At 34.9% G+C, this 19,870-nt stretch overlaps 1 protein-coding gene across 1 annotated transcript in view; it reads left to right on the top strand.

The window, feature by feature from the left end:
• The window catches only part of CROT (carnitine O-octanoyltransferase), a 60,083-nt gene that overhangs the window by 27,512 nt on the left and 12,701 nt on the right, over positions 1-19,870 (top strand). Inside the window, exons 7-13 of the mRNA XM_058440891.1 lie at positions 4,045-4,210; positions 6,019-6,115; positions 6,218-6,343; positions 7,828-7,929; positions 12,411-12,494; positions 12,575-12,682; positions 12,914-13,044. Coding sequence (XP_058296874.1) covers positions 4,045-4,210; positions 6,019-6,115; positions 6,218-6,343; positions 7,828-7,929; positions 12,411-12,494; positions 12,575-12,682; positions 12,914-13,044 — 814 coding nt within the window. The remainder of the gene's footprint in view (positions 1-4,044; positions 4,211-6,018; positions 6,116-6,217; positions 6,344-7,827; positions 7,930-12,410; positions 12,495-12,574; positions 12,683-12,913; positions 13,045-19,870) is intronic.

Below are 19,870 nucleotides of genomic sequence, written 5' to 3'. Positions count from 1 at the left end.
ATATTATATATAATACGTATTATATGTATATATATAAAATACGTATTATATATGTATATATACATATATGTATATATGTATTATATATAATACGTATTATATATTTATACATAATATATAATACGTATTATATATGTATATATAATATATAATACGTATATATACATATATAATACGTATTATTATATATACATATATAATACGTATTATATATGTGTATATATAATATATAATACGTATTATATATGTATATACATACATATGGTATACATTTTCTATGTATATGTTTTAAAGTATATTATGGAAAATTTCAGAATGTATAGGGGATTATATAATGATAACTCCCATGTACCCATCTTCTAACTTCAACAGTTACCAACTCCTAGCATCAACAGTTATAAACTCATAGTCAGTGCCGTTTCAACTATACCTCTTTTGTCTTTTCCCTCACTTTCCCATGGATTATTTTGAAGATAATCTGACATAATATCCTTTCATTATAGATATTTCAGTATACATCTCTAAAATAGAGGGACTCTTAAAATACATATTTAGTACCATTATCATACCTAATGACTTCTAAAAAATAAATTTTTTTTTTGAGACAGAGTCTTGCTCTGTGTCCAGGCTGGAGTGTAGAGGCACAATCTCGGCTCACTGCAACCTCCACCTTCCAGGTTTAAGTGATTCTTCTGCCTCAGCCTCCCAAGTAGCTAGGATTACAGGTGCCCACCACCATGGCCAGCTAATTTTTGTATTTTTAGTAGGGATGGGGTTTCGCCATGTTGGCCAAGCTGGTCTTGAACTCCTGGCCTTAAATAAGCCACCTGCCTTGGCCTCCCAAAGTGCTGGGATTACAGGCCTGAGCCACCACACCCAGCCAAATAAACAGTGTTTTAATATCATTAACAGACAATCAATTGTTCTAATTGTTTCCTAATTGTTGGGTATATATATCTATTTATAACTTAAATTATTTTTATTAAATATTGCAAACATGTACAAAACTGCACACAGAAATGTACAACTAAATACTCATGTAACCTGCACCCAGGTCAAAAATTAGAACATTTCTAATATTCCAGAAGATTCCCCTCATCCCTCTTCCATACTTTCACTCCTTCCCAGGGGCAGTCATTTAGGTTGTTTACAGTTTGCATTATTATTTGAAAAAGGCTGCTGTGAAAATCCTTGTGTAAGTCTTTTGGTGTACACATGCATGTATTTCTGTCTGGAACACACCCAGGAGAGAATTTGCTGAGTCATAGGATATGTGTATGTTCAGCTTCAATAGATAATGCCAGTTTTCCAAAGTAGTTATGTCTACTAGTGTGTGAGTGTTGTAGGAGTTCCTTATACATTCTGCGTAAGAGTTCTTACTTGGTTGTGTGTGTTGCAATACACAGAATACAAGATGTTTATAATTGATCTTTTGTTCTATTAAACACATCTTCCTGATGAACAGAAGTTCTTAACTGAATGTAGTCCAGTTTATTAATCTTTTAATCTTTACCATGCAGATTATACATTTTGTGTTCTGTTTTAAAAAATTTTTCCCTAACTCAGTGCCAAGAAGATAATTTCCTATGTTCTAGAATTTTGTTTTGCCTTTTACGTTTGTATTTATAGTCTTCCTAGAGTTAATTGATTTTTGTGTTTGACATGAGGCACAGGGGTAGTTGCACATTTAAAAAATAGTGTTATTTTTCTAGTTAGTTTCTTTTAATCAACAATAAATGTAATCTTTTCATATTGGTACAAATACATCTACCGTATTCTTTTAAACTATTACATAGAATTCCATCAAATGGATATATTATAGTTGATGTAACCATTTCTCTGTGATATGACATTAAAGTTGTTTCCATTTGTTGCTATAACAAATAATTAACATTTTCAAACATGCCTCTTTGTGTATTTAGATAAAATATCTATGGCTTGATATTAGAAGTGAAATTTTCACATCGTCTGATGTATACATTTAAAATTTTTGACTAAGTCAAATTGTCATCCACAGTGGCATTGTTTTTTTCTGCCAGCATTATGTGAGGACACCCACTTCTCCTAATCATTGTTGACATGGTACTATTAAACTTAAAACATATCTGGTGAGGAGGGGACACAGTGGCTCATGCCTATAATTGCAACATTTGGGGAGGCTGAGCCTGGAGGATCACTTAAGGCCAGGAGTTGAAGACCAGCCTGGGCAACACAGGGGGACCCTGTCTCTATAAAAAGTTAAAAAATTAGCTGGACATGATAGTGCTACTTGGGAGTGCTCCCAGCTACTTGGAAGGCTGGGGTGGGAGGATCACTTGAGCCCAGGAGGTCGAGGCTACAGTGAGCTGTGATTACGCCACTGCACTCCAGCCTGGGTGACAGAGCAAGACGCTGTCTCAAAACAAACAAACAAAAGCTATATCTAGTGAACTGACAGGTGAAAAGTGGTTTTCACTGTTGTTTGAATTGGCATATCCCTCATTACAAGTGAGGTTGAGCATTTTTATATGTTTTATAGGCCATTTATTTGTGTTTTCTGTGAGTTACTTTTGCCTATTTTTCTGTTGGCTATTTTACTTTATCCTTATTGATTTATAGCAATTATTTATATAGTCTCTACATTAATCCTTTATAGATTATGTGTGTTGAAAACATTTTATTCCAGTTAACTTGAAACAAATTTTGGAAATTGTCCAATCTTAATTTTGATATAGGCAAATGTATCTTTTTAATCATTTGCTTTTGTATCTTGGATAATATTTGTGTGTCTTCCCATTACATGTTTTAGTTAGAGTGTTTTAAATTTGACATATAATTATTAGATCAGGCTTATTAATTGAATTATTCAAAGCCACTCTTCCAGAAATTGAACACATGTGCTTCATGGGCTACATTCAGCCTGTGACCTATTTTGCTTGGATAGCAGAATTTGAATCACTATTTAAAAATCAGGAAAATTTAGATAAACATCTGGATTTCTGTTTTTGCCTTGAAAAAAACCCCAAAAGTTCTGACAACCACCAATCTACTTTCTGCCTCTATAAATGTGCCTATTTTATACATTTTATTAATATAGGAATGGCATCTTACAACATGTAGCCTTTTGTGTGTAGCTTCTTTCACTTAGCATAATGTTTTCAAGGTTCATCCATGTTTTAGCATGTATGAATACTATATTCCTTTTTATTGCTGAATAACATTCTATTTTACAGATATGCCACATTTTATTAACTATTCATCAGTTGATGGACATTTGAGTTGTTTCTACTTTTTGTCTATTATGAATAATAGACAAATAGTAAATTATTCATAATGCTGCCATGAATATTGTATACAGGTTTTCATGTAAACATATGTTTTCATTTCTCTTGGGTATATTTTAGGGGTAGAATTGCCAGGTCATATGGTAATTCTATGTTTAACTATTGAGAAACTACCAGAGAGTTTTCCAAAATGGCGCAGTATATTAGGGTTCCAGTTTCTCCACATCTTCACCAACACTTATTGTCTGCATTTTTTATTGTAGCCATGCTAGTAAGGGTAAAGTGGGATCTCATTGTAGTTTATATTTGATAATGATGTTGAAGATTTTTTCACATGCCTTTTGGCCGTTTGTATATATCTTCCTTGGAGAGATGTCTAATCAGATACTTGGTCAATTTTTAAATTAGGTTGTTTTTTTATTATTGAATTGTAATCGTTCTTTAGATATAAGTCTTTTTACAGATATATAATTTTGCAAATTATATCTCCTAGGCTTGGCTTTTCACTTTCTTGATGGCCTCTTTTGATGCACAATATTTTTCATTTTGACAAAATCCAATTTTATCTCTTTTTTTGTTGTTACATGTGCTTTTGGAATTGTATCTAAGAAACCATTGCCTAATCTGAGGACATGAAGATTTACACATATATTATCTTTTAAGATCTTTTTAAAAAAATTTGTGGGAAGGGGGAGATAATGTTTAAATATACATTTAGTTGGAAATGTTGGCAGGAATTGAAGTAGAGATATCCAACAAGGTTTTGGAACTTTGGTAACAGAGATTGAGAGAAAAAATGGTGTTGAAGTTAGAGAGTTGGTTGCCTCTTACATAAAGGTGATAATTGAAACTATTAAAGAAGTAGACGAGATTACCAAGGGAGAAACTTATAAGAGGAGCTTGGAAAGGCCGGTGACAGAAATTTGGGAAAAGACACATTCAGCAGTGTAAGGAGAACAAATGGTCAATGAAAAACACTTCAATGAGGTACGGAGACCACAATGGGACCGTGTGAAAAAATCAAATAAGAAGATAATTTTAACATTCATACCTGAGTGTCAAACATTCTATAATGAGGAAAATTAGACTTAAATAAAGCTACCAGGTTTCCTTAATGGGACATTATTGGTGACTTTCAAGATAATCACTGGAGAACAAAAATTGAGGACAGTAAATTAAAGAGTGAATGGAAAGCGATGAAGCAGAAACCAGATTGTGCGGAGTATAGAATTTTTAAAAAATATATGATTCTGTAATGCAGATATTTTTAATACCAATCTTTGTGCTTTGAAATATAAAAAATTAGATGTGTAGCTGAAAAACAGGTGCATAGTTAGCCAAATTAAGGGAAAAGAGGGATTATCTTGTTACCAAATCTGTATCTCTTAATGGCAACGATTTGGGCAGTTATGTGACCTTTTATTATCAAACTTAAAATGTCATTTCAGGTTTAACACATTTTCCTTTGTAATTTCTCCCTACTAATGACCACCTTGTAAAACGAACATGAAAATGATTATTTCAGGGAGGAAGAAAAAGTTTCATAGTCAAAACTCGTGCTTTGAGGTGTTGGTAAGGGAAAGGTAGCAACAAGTACCATATGGAGAGAAACAGGTTGATTTTATTTAGAAATTCAGAGTTTACCCTAGTAACCACAAACTGAAAAAGCTCTATTTATAATTGGAGCAAAATCAGTAGTTACTAAAGAAAGTAAGCAGGAAGAGAGGCAAGGCAAGTTGCTCTCGCTATAGATGCAGATTGGTGAAGAAACCCTTATTCTGTTCCTCAGGACACCATTAATTTGCAAATAAAAAGGGGGGAATTTTTCAGCAAGAAACGTATTTCTTTATCAGTGTTACAGATATAATGAACAAACAGAGGAGAGTATGCGAATCAGTAGATAAATGATGAATTCCAATTTTGAATGATGAAGTCAGAACTGATGGCTACTAGTGGCGTTTTTTGACCATTTATTAAGCTACATTAGCTCACTTCCTGAGAAATCCTTGAAAGCTTTTAAATTGAAGTAATTTATTAACATGTGCCATGAAGTAGAGCTAAATTAAAGCTCTGTGGATTTTTGACTGATGAAAGTTTCTTTATGGGAGAACCCAGTTATTTATCTGCTGTATGTTTAAAGATACATGAAACTCAGCAATCTGGGAGCATAAAATACTATGGAGGGGGAGTAGTTTATCCTTAGCTAATAGAGTCTTTAAAAATATAATGATTAGAAGTAACAAAGTGGCACATATGAAAATACTTAAAACTAATTATATGGTATTTCTTTTTTTTTTGGTAAAACACAAATATTAATTGAGTATACAGTAAGTCCTCTGGTTAAATATATACGCACATAGATTTTAGTTAGATAAGACGTACATTATATTTGTGAAATTGATTACCAGGATATTTTTCAAGTTCTCCATTGTCAGGATATTTATAGTAAAAAGGATATTTACTTGTAACCTAGAAGTGCATGCACATTTCCAAAGTATATATCAGCCAAACTAAATTTAGCCAATAACTAAATTTATTTACTGAAATTAAATTATTGTCAAATATGCTTTTGGTGTTAATAGAACACAATCACTTAAACAATATGTGATGTAGGAAATCTATTGGCATCATAAGTGGTTTCTTTGGGTAATATATCCAAACATTTAAATGTTGATCAATGTTATGACGTTTTAAAGGCCAAAGTAGTTACTTTCTGCCTGTACTCTTTTTGAATCTTCTTTTCATCTTCCATAAGACAACTGACGTATATCCACAAGAAGTGCCATAGTGATGAACCTGATGGACCTGGGATTGCAGCATTAACTAGTGAGGAGCGAACTCGATGGGCTAAGGTTCTGATTTACACTTTTCTTAATGAAGCTTTTCTCTAACAAACTCTTTTGATGTATTGCATTTCAGTTGTAATATTTGATCATCATCTCCTTGCCCTTTAGGCACGAGAATATCTGATTGGTCTTGATCCAGAGAACTTGGCTTTGTTAGAAAAAATTCAGAGTAGTTTATTGGTATATTCCATGGAGGATAGCAGTCCACATGTAACACCAGAGGATTATTCTGAGGTACTTAACTACCTTCTGTTTTTTTTTCTTTTAATTGCAGATTTTTCTGGAAGACTCATATTTATTGAACATGGAAGTTTTTTTTCTTTTTCTACATTTAGGCTCTTGAAACTTTTTCTTAGTTATACAATATACTTGTGCCAAATTGAAGCTTATAAAGTAGATAGTAAATTGGTAAATCCTTGCCGCATTGTTTAAGTTTGTTTAGCTATATATTATACTTTGTTTAAAGAAGTATGACTTTGCATATCACATGTCAGTGTTGCTCAACCTTTTCATTGCTTGCATACTCAGAAAATTTACACAGAGCACTAGGTTAATGAACTTTTCTTGCCAAAGGTGAAATGAGAACCTAATCATAACCTGCATTAGTGTATCTTGACACCATAGTTGGGACTGTCTCTCCTAAGAATTATGTCACCCTTGTAAGTCATTTATTTTATCGTTTGGTTAATTACTGAACACGTTGATGTCAGTGACATTAAGGGTAAATATGGCCTTATTTTATGCTCCTCTGCCACCCCCAGGGTGACATTTCAGTTTCCCAGGAAATAATAAAAGATAGTAATTGTATTAGAAATCTCATAGTCTTATGAAAATACTTAATTATTTTATAATGAATTAATCGGTATTAAATAATAGGAAAAAATATCAAGGATTGAAAAACCTTGTAGCAAGGAGGGAGATTTTTTTGTTTTGTTTTGTTTTGTTTTTTTTTGAGAATCACCAGACTTCTTTTTAAGGAAGAATGTATTTTAATGCAGTGTTGTTCAAACTTTTTTTTTTATTATTATACTTTAAGTTTTAGGGTACATGTGCACAATGTGCAGGTTTGTTACATGTGTATCCAAGTGCCATGTTGGTGTGCTGAAAACTTTTTTGACCACAATTTTTAGTTACAAATACATTTAGATTGCAGCCCATTATATATACATGTGTATATGCATGCAAACACATATATAAAATAGGAGTTTCACAGCACTAATTACTTTTATTGTCTGTGAGGTACACTGATATTTCCAGTCTATTTTATTCTCCTTTTTTGTAAGGAATATTGATTATAATGCACTGAACTGATTTCATGATCCATTAATAGGCCAAAGTATACAGTTTCAAAAACAGGTTTAGTAGGAAATGAATTCTTAAAATATTTCCTCCTAACGAGACTTTAATGACTAAACTTTTATCAAGATCTTTTATCCTATTCAAGTTACAAAACCCTTATCCTCTCAATTCTATGTTCTGTAAACATTCATGAATATTGTGCCAGCATTGTCTCTTCTGGTAGGACTTTCTTAACTTGAGATTTTGAGAAATCCCTAAAGTCAGGGCCAGAATTACTCTCTCGAGTATAACTGTATTGTGATTTTATTAAATTTGGTTGACCTGAAGAGGAATGGTGAGATAATATATGTGTTTAAGATGTAAATTCTTACAAACCAATATTAAACCCTTTTAATTTGGAAAAATTAAATTTATTTTAGATTATTGCAGCCATCCTTATTGGAGATCCAACAGTACGCTGGGGTGACAAATCCTATAACTTGATTTCCTTTTCTAATGGAGTATTTGGCTGTAATTGTGATGTAAGTAAACTACTGAAATTTTTTTCTCTTTTGATCTTTTAGGTTAAATTAATGACAATAAATCATAAATAACTGTGCTGGGGAACAGTGTAAGTGAACAGTAATTTAGTTTTATGGCACTTTGGTGAAAAGTTTAGTTATGAATTCTCAGTGAAAGTAGAGTATAGGACAAGTTATTTTATTCTGTAGTAAGGCCAGTTTGTTGTGTACTATATCTGCAAAATGGAATTTGCATATAATATTTATGTAATATAAGCTCTTAAAACACAGTATTATCTGCTTGCTGAGAATACCTATTTCAAAAGGTATTATATGGCATTATGTATGTGTTCTATGCACAGAGCAATGCATATGGATATATTTATAGAGTTCAAGATTCACCTAGTAACTAGGTAACTATTTTCCTAAAATGACACATGATCTTTGGAACACTATTTAGGCTGTGGATATTAAAATGGCAGTTACTACCATTTTGAACATTTTCATAAAAAATAAACAACTTTTCTTGTTTCTCCTCTGTTCCCCTCCCATGGACGTCTTTACTAGCTCTGTCTACTAACTGTCTGATAGGCATTCAGGAGGTCTATGAACCAAGAAAATTGTTTATAAAGGGGTTTAGGGCTGGGCATGATGGCTGATACCTGTAAACCCAGCACTTTGGGAGGCCAAGGCAGGTGAATCACTTGAGCTCGGGAGATGGAGACTGGTCCGGGCAATGTCATGAAACCCCATCTCTACAAAAAATACCGAAATTAGCCTCACATGGTGTTGTGTGCCTGTGGCCCCAGCTACTTGGGAGGCTGAGGTCTAGGAGGATCGCTTGAACCTGGGAGGTTGAGGGTGCAGTGAATGATGTTTGGGCCAGTGAGCTTCAGCCTGGGCAACAGAATGAGACTCTGTCTCCAAAAAAAAAAAAGGGGGGGGGGTCAGTAGTTGTATTAATCTGTATTCAGGTTTAGGTGATAGAAACCTAAATCAAACTAGCATTAGCTTAAGAAGATATTTGTTGGCAAGGAGTGTAGCTAAATTTGGGTAAAGCTGACTTCAATGTGCAAATGCTTTCATTAGAAATCTCTCCCCATTTTTTGGTACTGCTTTCCTTTGTTTGGCCTCATATTTAGGTAGACTGCCCAATTTGATTGTTGTACGAACAGTCTCATGTCTTCATAGCTTTCTTCATAGACTCCCAAAGGAAATAGCCAGCTTCTTTGTTTCCAACGGTTCCAGCAAAAGTCCTGGAATAATCCTCATCGGTTGTGATTGGCCTGTGTGATTCATGTCCCCATCCTGGGGAATCAGGTGCTTGGATGAGCTTGGCCTGGGTCACATGCCCAACCTTGGAATCTAGTGGGTAGAATCAGTCTCATTCAAACCACTACAAAGTGGTGCTTGGTTGCCTAAAGAACAGTAAAGTAGCTGTTATTTCAGAACAAGGTGGATTGGTTAATAGGTACTGAAAGTAAATGTCTATTGGAGTATCTCATCAGAGCTACAGTGAAAGGTTGCCATGAGTCATTTTGAAGATGTTCTCTTTACTCTTCCTTTGAGTCTACTGTTGACAGAATAGTTCTTGTTAATTGCCTCAGTTTTCTTCTCTTCAGCTCCTCATTTGATTCTCCTTGACTTTCCTCAGTCTGGTTTATGTCCTTACCATTCCTTGCAAACTACCCTTTGTAAGGTGGTTAACTGCTCTCTGGCTTCTTCCCTTGATTTCTCTTTGACATGTCTGCTGCAGTTGGTTACCCTCTTCATATGTATATTGACACTGCCTCTTTCCTCTTAGCAGTATTTTCCTATCTACTGATTCTGAAACTGACCTTAATATTCATCACACTTTTCCCCCTCTGACCATTTTCTTCCCTAATTTAAATAGTTTTATTGACCTATTGTTATATATGTAACTCGCAGCTATACTTTTCTAGCTTTTACCTATTATTCTCATTTGAGAGTTGTGTTTCATTATATGTTAAATTGTTCAAATTGGATGTTATATTGTTATATAAGAGTAAGTCAATCTCATCAAGAATAACTCATCTTGCTTTCCGTCCCTCATCCCCAAGCCCACCAAAAAACACCTTTTGCTAAACTGATTTTTACTGATAGCACCAGGATCCTGCTGTTCACACAAATTCAAGATGAAAATAATTTTGATAATCTTGTCTGTCTCTGAATGAAGAATATTGGGCTCATAATGAGCATATCTCTCAGCACAACTGAGATGCTTTTTTATAGTGTGTGGACATGTTTTATGTGTGTGCATTAACATGCATATATTTATAAAATTGATCTGATTATCTCCACCTGATAATTTGCATTAAATTCCATGGAGGTTTCCCTTCTAACCTAAGATGATTATACAGAGTGCAGTTTAACCTTTGCAAATCATCATTAGTGAAATACATATGCTGTAGGCCAAACATGGGAGCTCATGCCTATAATCCCAGCACTTTGGGAGACCAAGGTGGGAGGATTTGATTCCAGCAGTTCAACACCAGCTTGGGCAACATAGTGAGACTCCCATCTCTACAAAAAATAAAAAATTAGCTGGGCATGGTAATGCATACCTATACTCCCAACTACTTGGGAGGCTGATGTGGGAGGATCACTTGAGCCTAGGAGGTCCAGGTTGCAGTGAGCCATGGTTGTACCACTGCACTCCCACCCAGGCAACAGAACAAGACCCTGTCTCAAAAATAAGAAGAATAAAAAGAAAAATAAGTATATGTACTGTAAAATAAAGCTTATTTTACCCTAAAGCTGTGTTGCCGTTCCATAATTATAATTGTTTGAATATGTTATTTTGTGATTATATTAATTCCATATCCCTCCTATTTTATAAACCTGAAGTCAACTATATTGTCTTCTCTATATTGTAGGCTTTATTGTAAGGCTTTGCAGAGGGTGCACAGGAGGCATGTAAAAACTTTAGTTAATAATAATAATAGTTACTAATTATTGCTGTGAGCCAGATCCTTAGTAAGTACTGTGTAAGTGTTATAAAAATCATTTTTCACAGAATCTGTATGTATGCATGCATTATCTCTACAGGGAAATAAGGCAGTTTAATTAGAAAACAAAGTAACTTTCTTACTATTGCACAGCTAGGAAGTAGTTTGAACTCAGAACCAAAGCCTACATTCTTAAACACTATGTCAATACATATTGCCTCTGTGTAAGTACAAGAAATGAAAGGTAAAAATTACGTGAACAAATAAAGCATCAGGATAGCATTGGAATTTTATATATTTTCTAACTTTTTTGAGATTATTAGCTTTCCATTAGGAGATGGGTGCTTAGAATTATAGCTCAAAGAGACATCCTTCACTCTTGCTGTTTCCTACTGGCTCCAGTAAAATAGTTGGAAACTGATACTGTTTGTCTTAAATGAAACAATATATTTGATAATATCTGAAAATTCTTTTTAAAATTGTAAAGTGCCACACAGTTGTGAGATACGGTTAGAAAATGGGTTTGTCAGTGACCTGTGAGTCTTGTCATGTGTGCTGTTGTTGGCAGATAAACTGCTCAGGCATCTTATACTGACCTCCCTCCAGAGCCTTTCCTGATGTAGTTGTTGCCTGGTTGGTAACAATAAATTGTGTTTATAGGCTCCACTGGGCCATGATACAGGCTACAGAGCTATAGTGTTAGGGTGACATTTAAGACACCTAATTACTCCTCTGAAACTGGGCCCATATCTTGCGACTTCCCTTCTTTCCCTCCCGAGCTCGCAGTGTCACGTTCAGATCATGAATGATATCTGTGTCTAATGTAAAGTGGTGACAGTCACAAGGAACCGTCTAATGTAACTCTCATCTAAGGAACATGGGGAAAATGCAGGCAAAACTTTGTTCTTCAAAATAGATGATGGGAAAATTCACTACCTGCAATTTCTTTCTCTAAATATACCTGGCAAACCTGAAACACCCCTGTAACACACAGCCTATCTTTCCCACATTTCTTAAACTGAGAATTATCACATCAGGACACTCATATGTATAAAAAACACAAAATGATTATGCTTTCTAACATTCACTAAGTGGCCTAAGTCCTTACCTAAAGAAGTTCATGCCCGTCCCAAATGCTTTCAGGTAGGTTGCCATCCCCATCTGCTTTCCCACCCTGTTCTTACAATTCCAGAACATCTTCATGTTGCATATATACACTTGCTTTGACTTATAGTAAAAATAGCAATTAATTTATCTAGATTGTTTATCTGTTCCTTTATACACCCTCATGACCCCAAGCCCCACCAGGAGCCCTACTAGGTGCTTCCAAATTTAAACAATTTTTTTCCAAAAAATAAAATACAGCAGTTACTGAACTGTAGGGAATCTTATATCTTATCATCAGGAGGTGAGGTATTTGAAGACTCTATGCTTTATTATCTGTTAAGAATGAACACAAAGTGAAAATAAAATATTGGGTCAAGTTTTAAGTTGACATAAAGTATTCAGAAATCTTGTGTGTTCTCATTTTAGCATGCTCCTTTTGATGCAATGATTATGGTGAACATCAGTTATTATGTGGATGAGAAAATTTTTCAGAATGAAGGAAGATGGAAGGTATGTTTGAATAAATATTTCATCTTTTTTCTCCTAATAATTTTATACGTAAAATATTTTTAAGTCTTCCCTATTTTCAGGGTTCAGAGAAGGTACGAGATATACCACTTCCAAAAGAGCTCATTTTCACTGTGGATGAGAAAGTTTTAAATGACATCAACCAAGCTAAAGCCCAGTATCTCAGGGAGGTATATTTTTCACTTTTCTCTTAAATAATAATGATTTTTTCTTTTAACAACCATATGTAAAAATTTGGCTGTCATCCAAGCATGTCTGCACAAAACATTTTAAAATTATGCCTTTAACACCTTTAATTCTTTATGTCTGGTGATTACTTTAATGCAGGTGATAATTTGGTTCTCTTTTGTGTATTCTCCTTAGGTGATTTTTCACCGTTCTCATTTAATTCTTCTTGTTAGGCATCTGATTTACAGATTGCGGCTTATGCCTTTACATCTTTTGGCAAAAAGCTAACCAAGAACAAGATGCTTCACCCGGATACATTTATTCAGCTTGCACTTCAGCTGGCCTATTACAGACTTCATGGACAGTAAGGACCATTCAGTTTCTATTTTCACAGTCTTGAAGTCCAAGGGTATATCTTTTTCTGTAGCTATTTCATCCTAACTCCTCAGTGTTTTTGCTCACTTTTTTCCCAGCTGGTACTGTGTCCTATTTGTACTTCCATCAATAGAGTATTAGATTTCTGATCTGTGGTGGTTTCACAGTTTTTCCTTGTTACTCTATCACAGTATCCACTTGATAACTTTTGACGTGTCTATTCTCATCTGAAAGAGGATTGGTCATTCTTTGGCATTCAGATCGCTTGGTTTTCTTGCAACGTCAGTTTTCTGATGGGTTCATGAAAAGTTGTGATGTTATAAATTATCCAGCCTTTACTCATTTTTAGAATAGGAGCAACATTAATGTTGCGACTTAATACATCCTAAGAAGAAGTAGAAGTCCCTCAATGTTGCTTTTTCATTGATAAAGAAGTTATAATTGAACATATTTATCAGATACATGTGATTTTTTCGATACATGCATAAAATGTGTAATGGTCAAATCACGGTAATTGGGATGTCTACTGCCTCAACCATTTATTATGTCTTCGTGTGGGGAATGTTCCAAGTCTTCTCTTCTAGGTATTTTGAAATATACAACAAATTATTGTTAACTATAGTCAACCTACTGTGCTATCAAACACTAGAAGTTATTCCATCTAACTGTACCATTATACCCACTAGCTAACTTCTGTTCATTCTCCTCTTCTCCCTACTCATCCCAATCTCTGTTAACCACCATTTTACTGTCTACCTCCATGAGATCAATTTTTTTTTAACTCCCATATATAGGTGAGAACCTGCAATACTTGTCTTTCTATTTCTGGCTTATTTCACTTAACAAAAAGTTATCCAGCCTTACCCATGTTGCTGCAAATGAAGGGATTTCATTCTTTTTTATTATTATTATTTTGGCTGAGTAATATTCCATTGTGTATATATATTACATTTTCTTTTTTTTTTTTCGAGTCAGAGTCTTGCTCTGTCACCCAGGTTGGAGTGCAGTGGCATGGTCTTTGTTCCCTGCAATCTCCACCTCCTGGGTTCAAGCAATTCTCCCTGCCTCAGCCTCCTGAGTAGCTGGGATTACAGGTGCCTGCCACCATGCCAGGCTAATTTTTATAGTTTTAGTAGAGATGGTGTTTCTTCGTGTTGGCCAGGCTGGTCTCTAACTCCCGAGCTCAGGTGATCTGCGTGCCTCAGCCTCCCAAAGTGCTGGGATTAGAGGTGTGAGCCACCACACCCAGCCCACATTTTCTTTATTCATACATCTGCTGGACACTTAGGTTCATTCTATATCTTGACTATTGTAAATAGTGCTGCAATAAACACTGGAGTGCGGGTATCTCTTTGATATATTGATTTCCTTTCTCTTGGATATATATACCTAGCAGTGAGATCATCAGATTGTAGAGTAGTTCTATTTTTTTAGTTTTGTGAGGCACTTTCAGACTGTTTGCCATAGTGGCTGTACTAATTTACATTTCCACCAACAGTGTATAAGGGTTCCCTTTTCTCCACATCCTTGCTAACATCTGCTATTGCCTATCTTTCTCATAAAAGTGATTTTTAACTAGGGTGAGGTGATGTCTCATTGTAGTTTTAATTTGCATTTCCCGATGATTAGTGATGTTGAGCATTTTTCATATACTTGTTGGCTGTTTGTATGTCTTCTTTTGAGAAATGTCTATTAAGATCATTTGTCATTGGGTGCATGGCTCACACCTGTAGTCCCAGCAATTTGGGAGGCCAAGGTGGGCAGATCACCTGAGGTCAGGAGTTTGAGACCAGCCTGGCCAACATAACAAAACCCTGTCTCTACTAAAAATACAAAAATTAGCCTGATGTGGGGGCACATGTCTGTAACTCTACCTACTCAGGAGGCTGAGGCACGAGAATCCCTTGAACCTGGGAGGCAGAGGTTGCAGTGAGCTGAGATTGTGCCACTGCGCTCCAGCCTGAGCGACAGAGCAAGACACTGTCTAACAACAACAACAAAAAATATTATTTGTCCATTTTAAATCAGATAAATTTGTGTGTTGCTATTGAGTTTTTTAAGTTCCTTATATATTGTGATTATTAATTTCTTGGGAGATGGATAGTTTGCAGATATTTTCTCCCATTCTGTGGGTTGCCTCTTCACTTTGCTGATTGTTTCCTCTGCAGTGCAGAAGATTTTTAACTTCATATGATCTCATTTGTCCATTTCTGCTTTGGCTTCCATGCTTGTAGGGTATTACTCAAGAAATATTTGCCCAGTTCAGTGTCTTACAGAACTTCCCCAATGTTTTCTTTTAGTAGTTTTATAGTTTCAGGTCTTATATGTAAGCCTTTAATCCATTTTGATTTGAATTTTGTACGCAGTAAGAGATAGTGGTCCAGTTTCATTCTTCTGCATATGGATATCCAGTTTTCACAGAGCCATTTATTGAAGAGCCTATCCTTTCCTTTGCTGAAAAGGAGATGCCTGTAAATACACGGATTTATTTCTTGGTTCTCTATTCTGTTCCATTGGTCTGTATGTCTGTTTTTATGCCAGTAACATGCTGTTTTGGTTACTATAGTTTTGCAGTATATTTTGAAGTTAGGTAATGTGATGCCTCAAGCTTTTTTTTTTTTTTTTTTTTTTCCTGAGATTGCATTGGCTATTCTTTTGTGGTTCCATATGAAGTTTTAGATTTTTTTTCCTATCTTTGTGAAGAATATCATTGGTATTTTGATAGGAATTGCATTGAATCTGTAGATTGCTTTGGGTAGGATGGACATTTTAACAATATTCTTCTAATTAATGAACATGGGCTGTCTTTCCATTTTTTGGTGTCCTCTCTCTTTCATCAGTGTCTTATAGTTTTCCTTGTATAGATTTTTTTACTTTTTTGGTTCAGTTGATTCCTAGGTATTTTATATTCTTTGTAGCTATTGTAAATGGGATTGCTTTCTTGATTTGTTTTTCAGATTGTTTGCTTTTGGCATGTAGAAATGCTACTGATTTTAATATGTTGATTTTATACCTTGCAACTTTACTGAATTTGTTTATCACTCTAATGGCTGTTTGTTGGTGTCTTAAGTATTAGATCATGTCATCTGCAGACAGGACAATTTGGCTTTTTCCTTTGCAATTTGAGTGCTCTTTATTTCATTCTCTTTCCTAATTGCTTTGGCTAGGACTTCCAATACTATGTTGCACAAAAGTGGTGAAAGTAGGCATCTTTGTCATGTTCTAGATCTTAGAGGAAAGTCTTGCAGTTTTTCCATATTCAGTATGATGTTAGCTCTGGATTTGTCATATGTGGCTTTTATTGTTTTGATGTATATTTCTTCTTTACTGAGTTTGTTGAAAATTTTTATCATGAAGGTATGTTTAATTTTATCAAATGCTTTTCAGCATCTATTAAAATGATTACATGGTTTTTGTCCTTTATTCTGTTGATGTGATGTATCATGCTTATTAATTTGCATATGTTGAACCATCTGAATCCCACTTAATCATGGTGAGTGATCTTTTTAATGTGCCATTGAGTTCAGTTTGCTAGTATTTTGTTGAGGATTTCTGCATCTGTGTTCATCTGGGATACTGCTGTGTAGTTTACTTCTTTAGTTGTGTCCTTTTCTGGTTTTGGTATTAGGATAATGCTGTCTTCATAGAATGAGATTGAAAATATTCTGCCCTCTTCAATTTTTTGGAATAGTTTGAGTATAATTGGTATTAGTTCTTTTTTTAAAGGTTTATTAGAATTCAGCAGTGAAGCCAGCAGGTCCTAAGCTTTTTCTTAATGGGAGACTTTTTATTGCTTCAATCATATTACTTGTTATTGGTCTGTTTAGGTTTTCTATGTCTTTATGTTTCAATCTCAGGTTGTATGTGTCCAGGAATTTATCCATTCCTTCTAGGTTTTCCAATTTGTTGGCATATAGTTACTCATAATAGTGTCTAATGATCCTTTATATTTCTGTGGTATTGGTTACCATATCTCCTTTCATCTCTGAATTTATTTATTTGAGTCTTTTCTTTTTTCCTTATTCTACCTACAGGTTTGTCAATATTGTTTATCTTGTCAAAAAATTAACTTTTGGAGCTCTCGTAAAAGTTCAGAATGCTTACTGTTGTGGACTGGGAGTGTCTACAACGAAAGGATACTCTGGCTGCGTGGGAAGGCTGGCTAGGGCTTCATAGCTTCATGGACTCATGGAGCATGCTTCCTACACCATAATACTGCTGAACAACCTCTTCAATTTGGTGTCTTTTTTGGCTGAGATGAAGAGTGATCACTGAGTTTTGTTCATTGGGGATTGCTAACCCCATCTCTACCCATTGTCTCTGGCTGCCTTTAGGATTTTTTTACCCTATAGGCAAAGATGCTTCCCTTAGGTTGAAGCAGGAATAATTTTTCTGTGAAGGAACCCAGCATGGAGATAAAGGTGTCTGTCTGCCTTGATCTCACTTCTTTCAGTGTAGTATTGTGAGTCCATGGGAGTTTTTCCACATGCAGCCCGGCAGCTTGAGGGTGGGGTGTTGTGGATAGAGTGGTCTGTTTCTCTTAACTTCTGCTTGAAGTTTTTTGCTTCTCTCTGGCCGCTGGGATCATCACAGCCTCCATTTTGGTTTCTGGGATACTCCTGAGGATAATTGGTACTGGATAGTTGTTTTGGTTTTCTGTGGGGAAGACTGAAGCCAGATTGCTTCTACTCTGCCATTGTGGTACCATGACTCCTCTCAATTTTGCTTTTTTATCCAGTCTGAGAATATCTGTCTTTAAATATGTTATTTAGATCATTAAATTCTGTATAATTATCAGTAAATTTGTGTTTAAGTCTACCATCTTGCTCTTTATTTTCTAGTTATCCCATCTGTACTTTTTTCTTTTTCTTTTGAATTTTTAGAGCTTTAAAAAAATTGCTTCATTTTATTTCCAACATCAGCTATACTTTTTTTTCTTTTTGTACAGTTGACCCTTCAACATCATGGAGGTTAGGAGTCCCCAAGGCCCCAGTGCATTACAAAATCCAAGTGTGTGACCAGAAGTCTTACCAATAACATAAACAATTAACACACATTTTGTATATGTATTATATATTGTATTCGTACAATAAAGTAAACTAGAGAAAGGAAAATTTTGTTAAGAAAATCATAAGGAGGCTGGGCATGGTGGCTCACACCTGTAAACCCAGCACTTTGGGAGGCTGAGGCAGGCAGATCACTTGAGGTCATGAGTTCGAGACTAGCCTGGCCAACATGGTAAAACCCCATCTCTACGGAAAATACAAAAATTAACTGGGTATTGTGGTGCATGCCTGTAATTCCAGCTACTCGGGAGGCTGAGACAGGAGAATTGCTTGAACCCAGGAAGTAGAGGTTGCAGTCAGCCAAGATCATGCCACTGCACTCCACCAGCCTGGGCGACAGAGCAAGATTTTGACTCAAAAAAAGAAAAAAGAAAAAGAAAACCATAAGAAGGAGAAAATATATTTACTATTAATTAAGTGGCTCATCATAAAGGTCTGTAGCCTCATCTTCACCTTGAGTTAGGCAGAGGAGGAGTAGGAAGATGAGGGCTTGGTCTTGCTGTCTCAAGGGTAGCAGAGGTGGAAGAAAATTCCCATTTAAGTGGACCCACAGAGTTTAAACCTTTGTTGTTCACGGATCAACTGTGGTTGCACTAGGGTTTACAAAATACTTTTTTTAAAATCATAGTCTACACAATCAAATAATATTTTCCATTTTAAGTATGATGTAAGAACCTTAAAATAGAATGCCTCTATTTCCTTCTCCCATTCTTTGTGCTGCTATCATACATTGTACTTCTACATGTGTTATAAATACAATACCCTTTAATATATTTGTTAAGCAGCCCATTAATTTTTAATAAAATTTGCCTTTTTAAATATTTTTAAGTATATAATACAGTGGCATTAATTACATTCATAATGTTTTACAGACTTCACCACTATTTTCAAAATTTTTTCATCACCACAAACAGAAACTCTGTGCCCCATAAGCAATAACTTTCCCATTCCTCAGTTCCTGGTTACCTCTAATCTCTTTGTCTCTATGAATTTGTCTGATATAGATATTTCAAATAAGTGGAATCTTACAATTTATCCTTTTGTGTCTGATTTATTTCACTTAGGATAATATTCTCAAGGTTCATCCATGTTGTAGAATCAAAACATCATTCCTATTTATGGCCGAATAACATTCCATTATTGGATGTATACCACATTTTGTTTATCCATTCATTTGTTGATGGATACTTATGTTGTTTCCACCTTTAGGCTATTGTGAATAATGCTGCTATGATCATTTATATCCAAGTATCTGTTTCAGTCCCCATTTTCAAGTCTTTTGAGGAGTGGAATTGCTGGTTTGTATGATAATTCTTTAACTTTTTGAGGAACTGCAAACTTTTCCATGGTAGCTATAACATTGTACATTTCCATGTCCTTGCCAACACTTGTTTTCCCATGCAAAAAAAATAATAACTATCCTAGTCATTTGTGAAGTGGCGTAATTCCTTATGGTTTTGATTTATAATTCTGTAACGACTTATGATGTTGAGTATCTTTTCATGCTTTTTCATTGGTCATTTATTTATCTTCTTTGACAAAATGTCTATTCAAGTCCGTCACATGTTTGTTAATTGGGTTGTTTCTCTTTTTGTTTTAGAATTGTAGAAGTTCTTTATATTTTCTAGATATGAAACGTTTATCGCATATATGACTTGCAAATATTTTCTCCCATTGTGCGGGTTCTTTTTTTGCTGTCATAATAGTATCCTTTGATGTATAAAGTTTTAAGTTTTTATGAAGTTCATC

Source organism: Hylobates moloch, unplaced genomic scaffold (assembly GCF_009828535.3).
Source record: "Hylobates moloch isolate HMO894 unplaced genomic scaffold, HMol_V3 SCAFFOLD_1, whole genome shotgun sequence".
NCBI classification, from domain to species: Eukaryota; Metazoa; Chordata; class Mammalia; order Primates; family Hylobatidae; genus Hylobates; species Hylobates moloch.
Note: the sequence above shows the minus strand (reverse complement) of the source record. Positions and strands in the feature narration are given on the sequence as shown.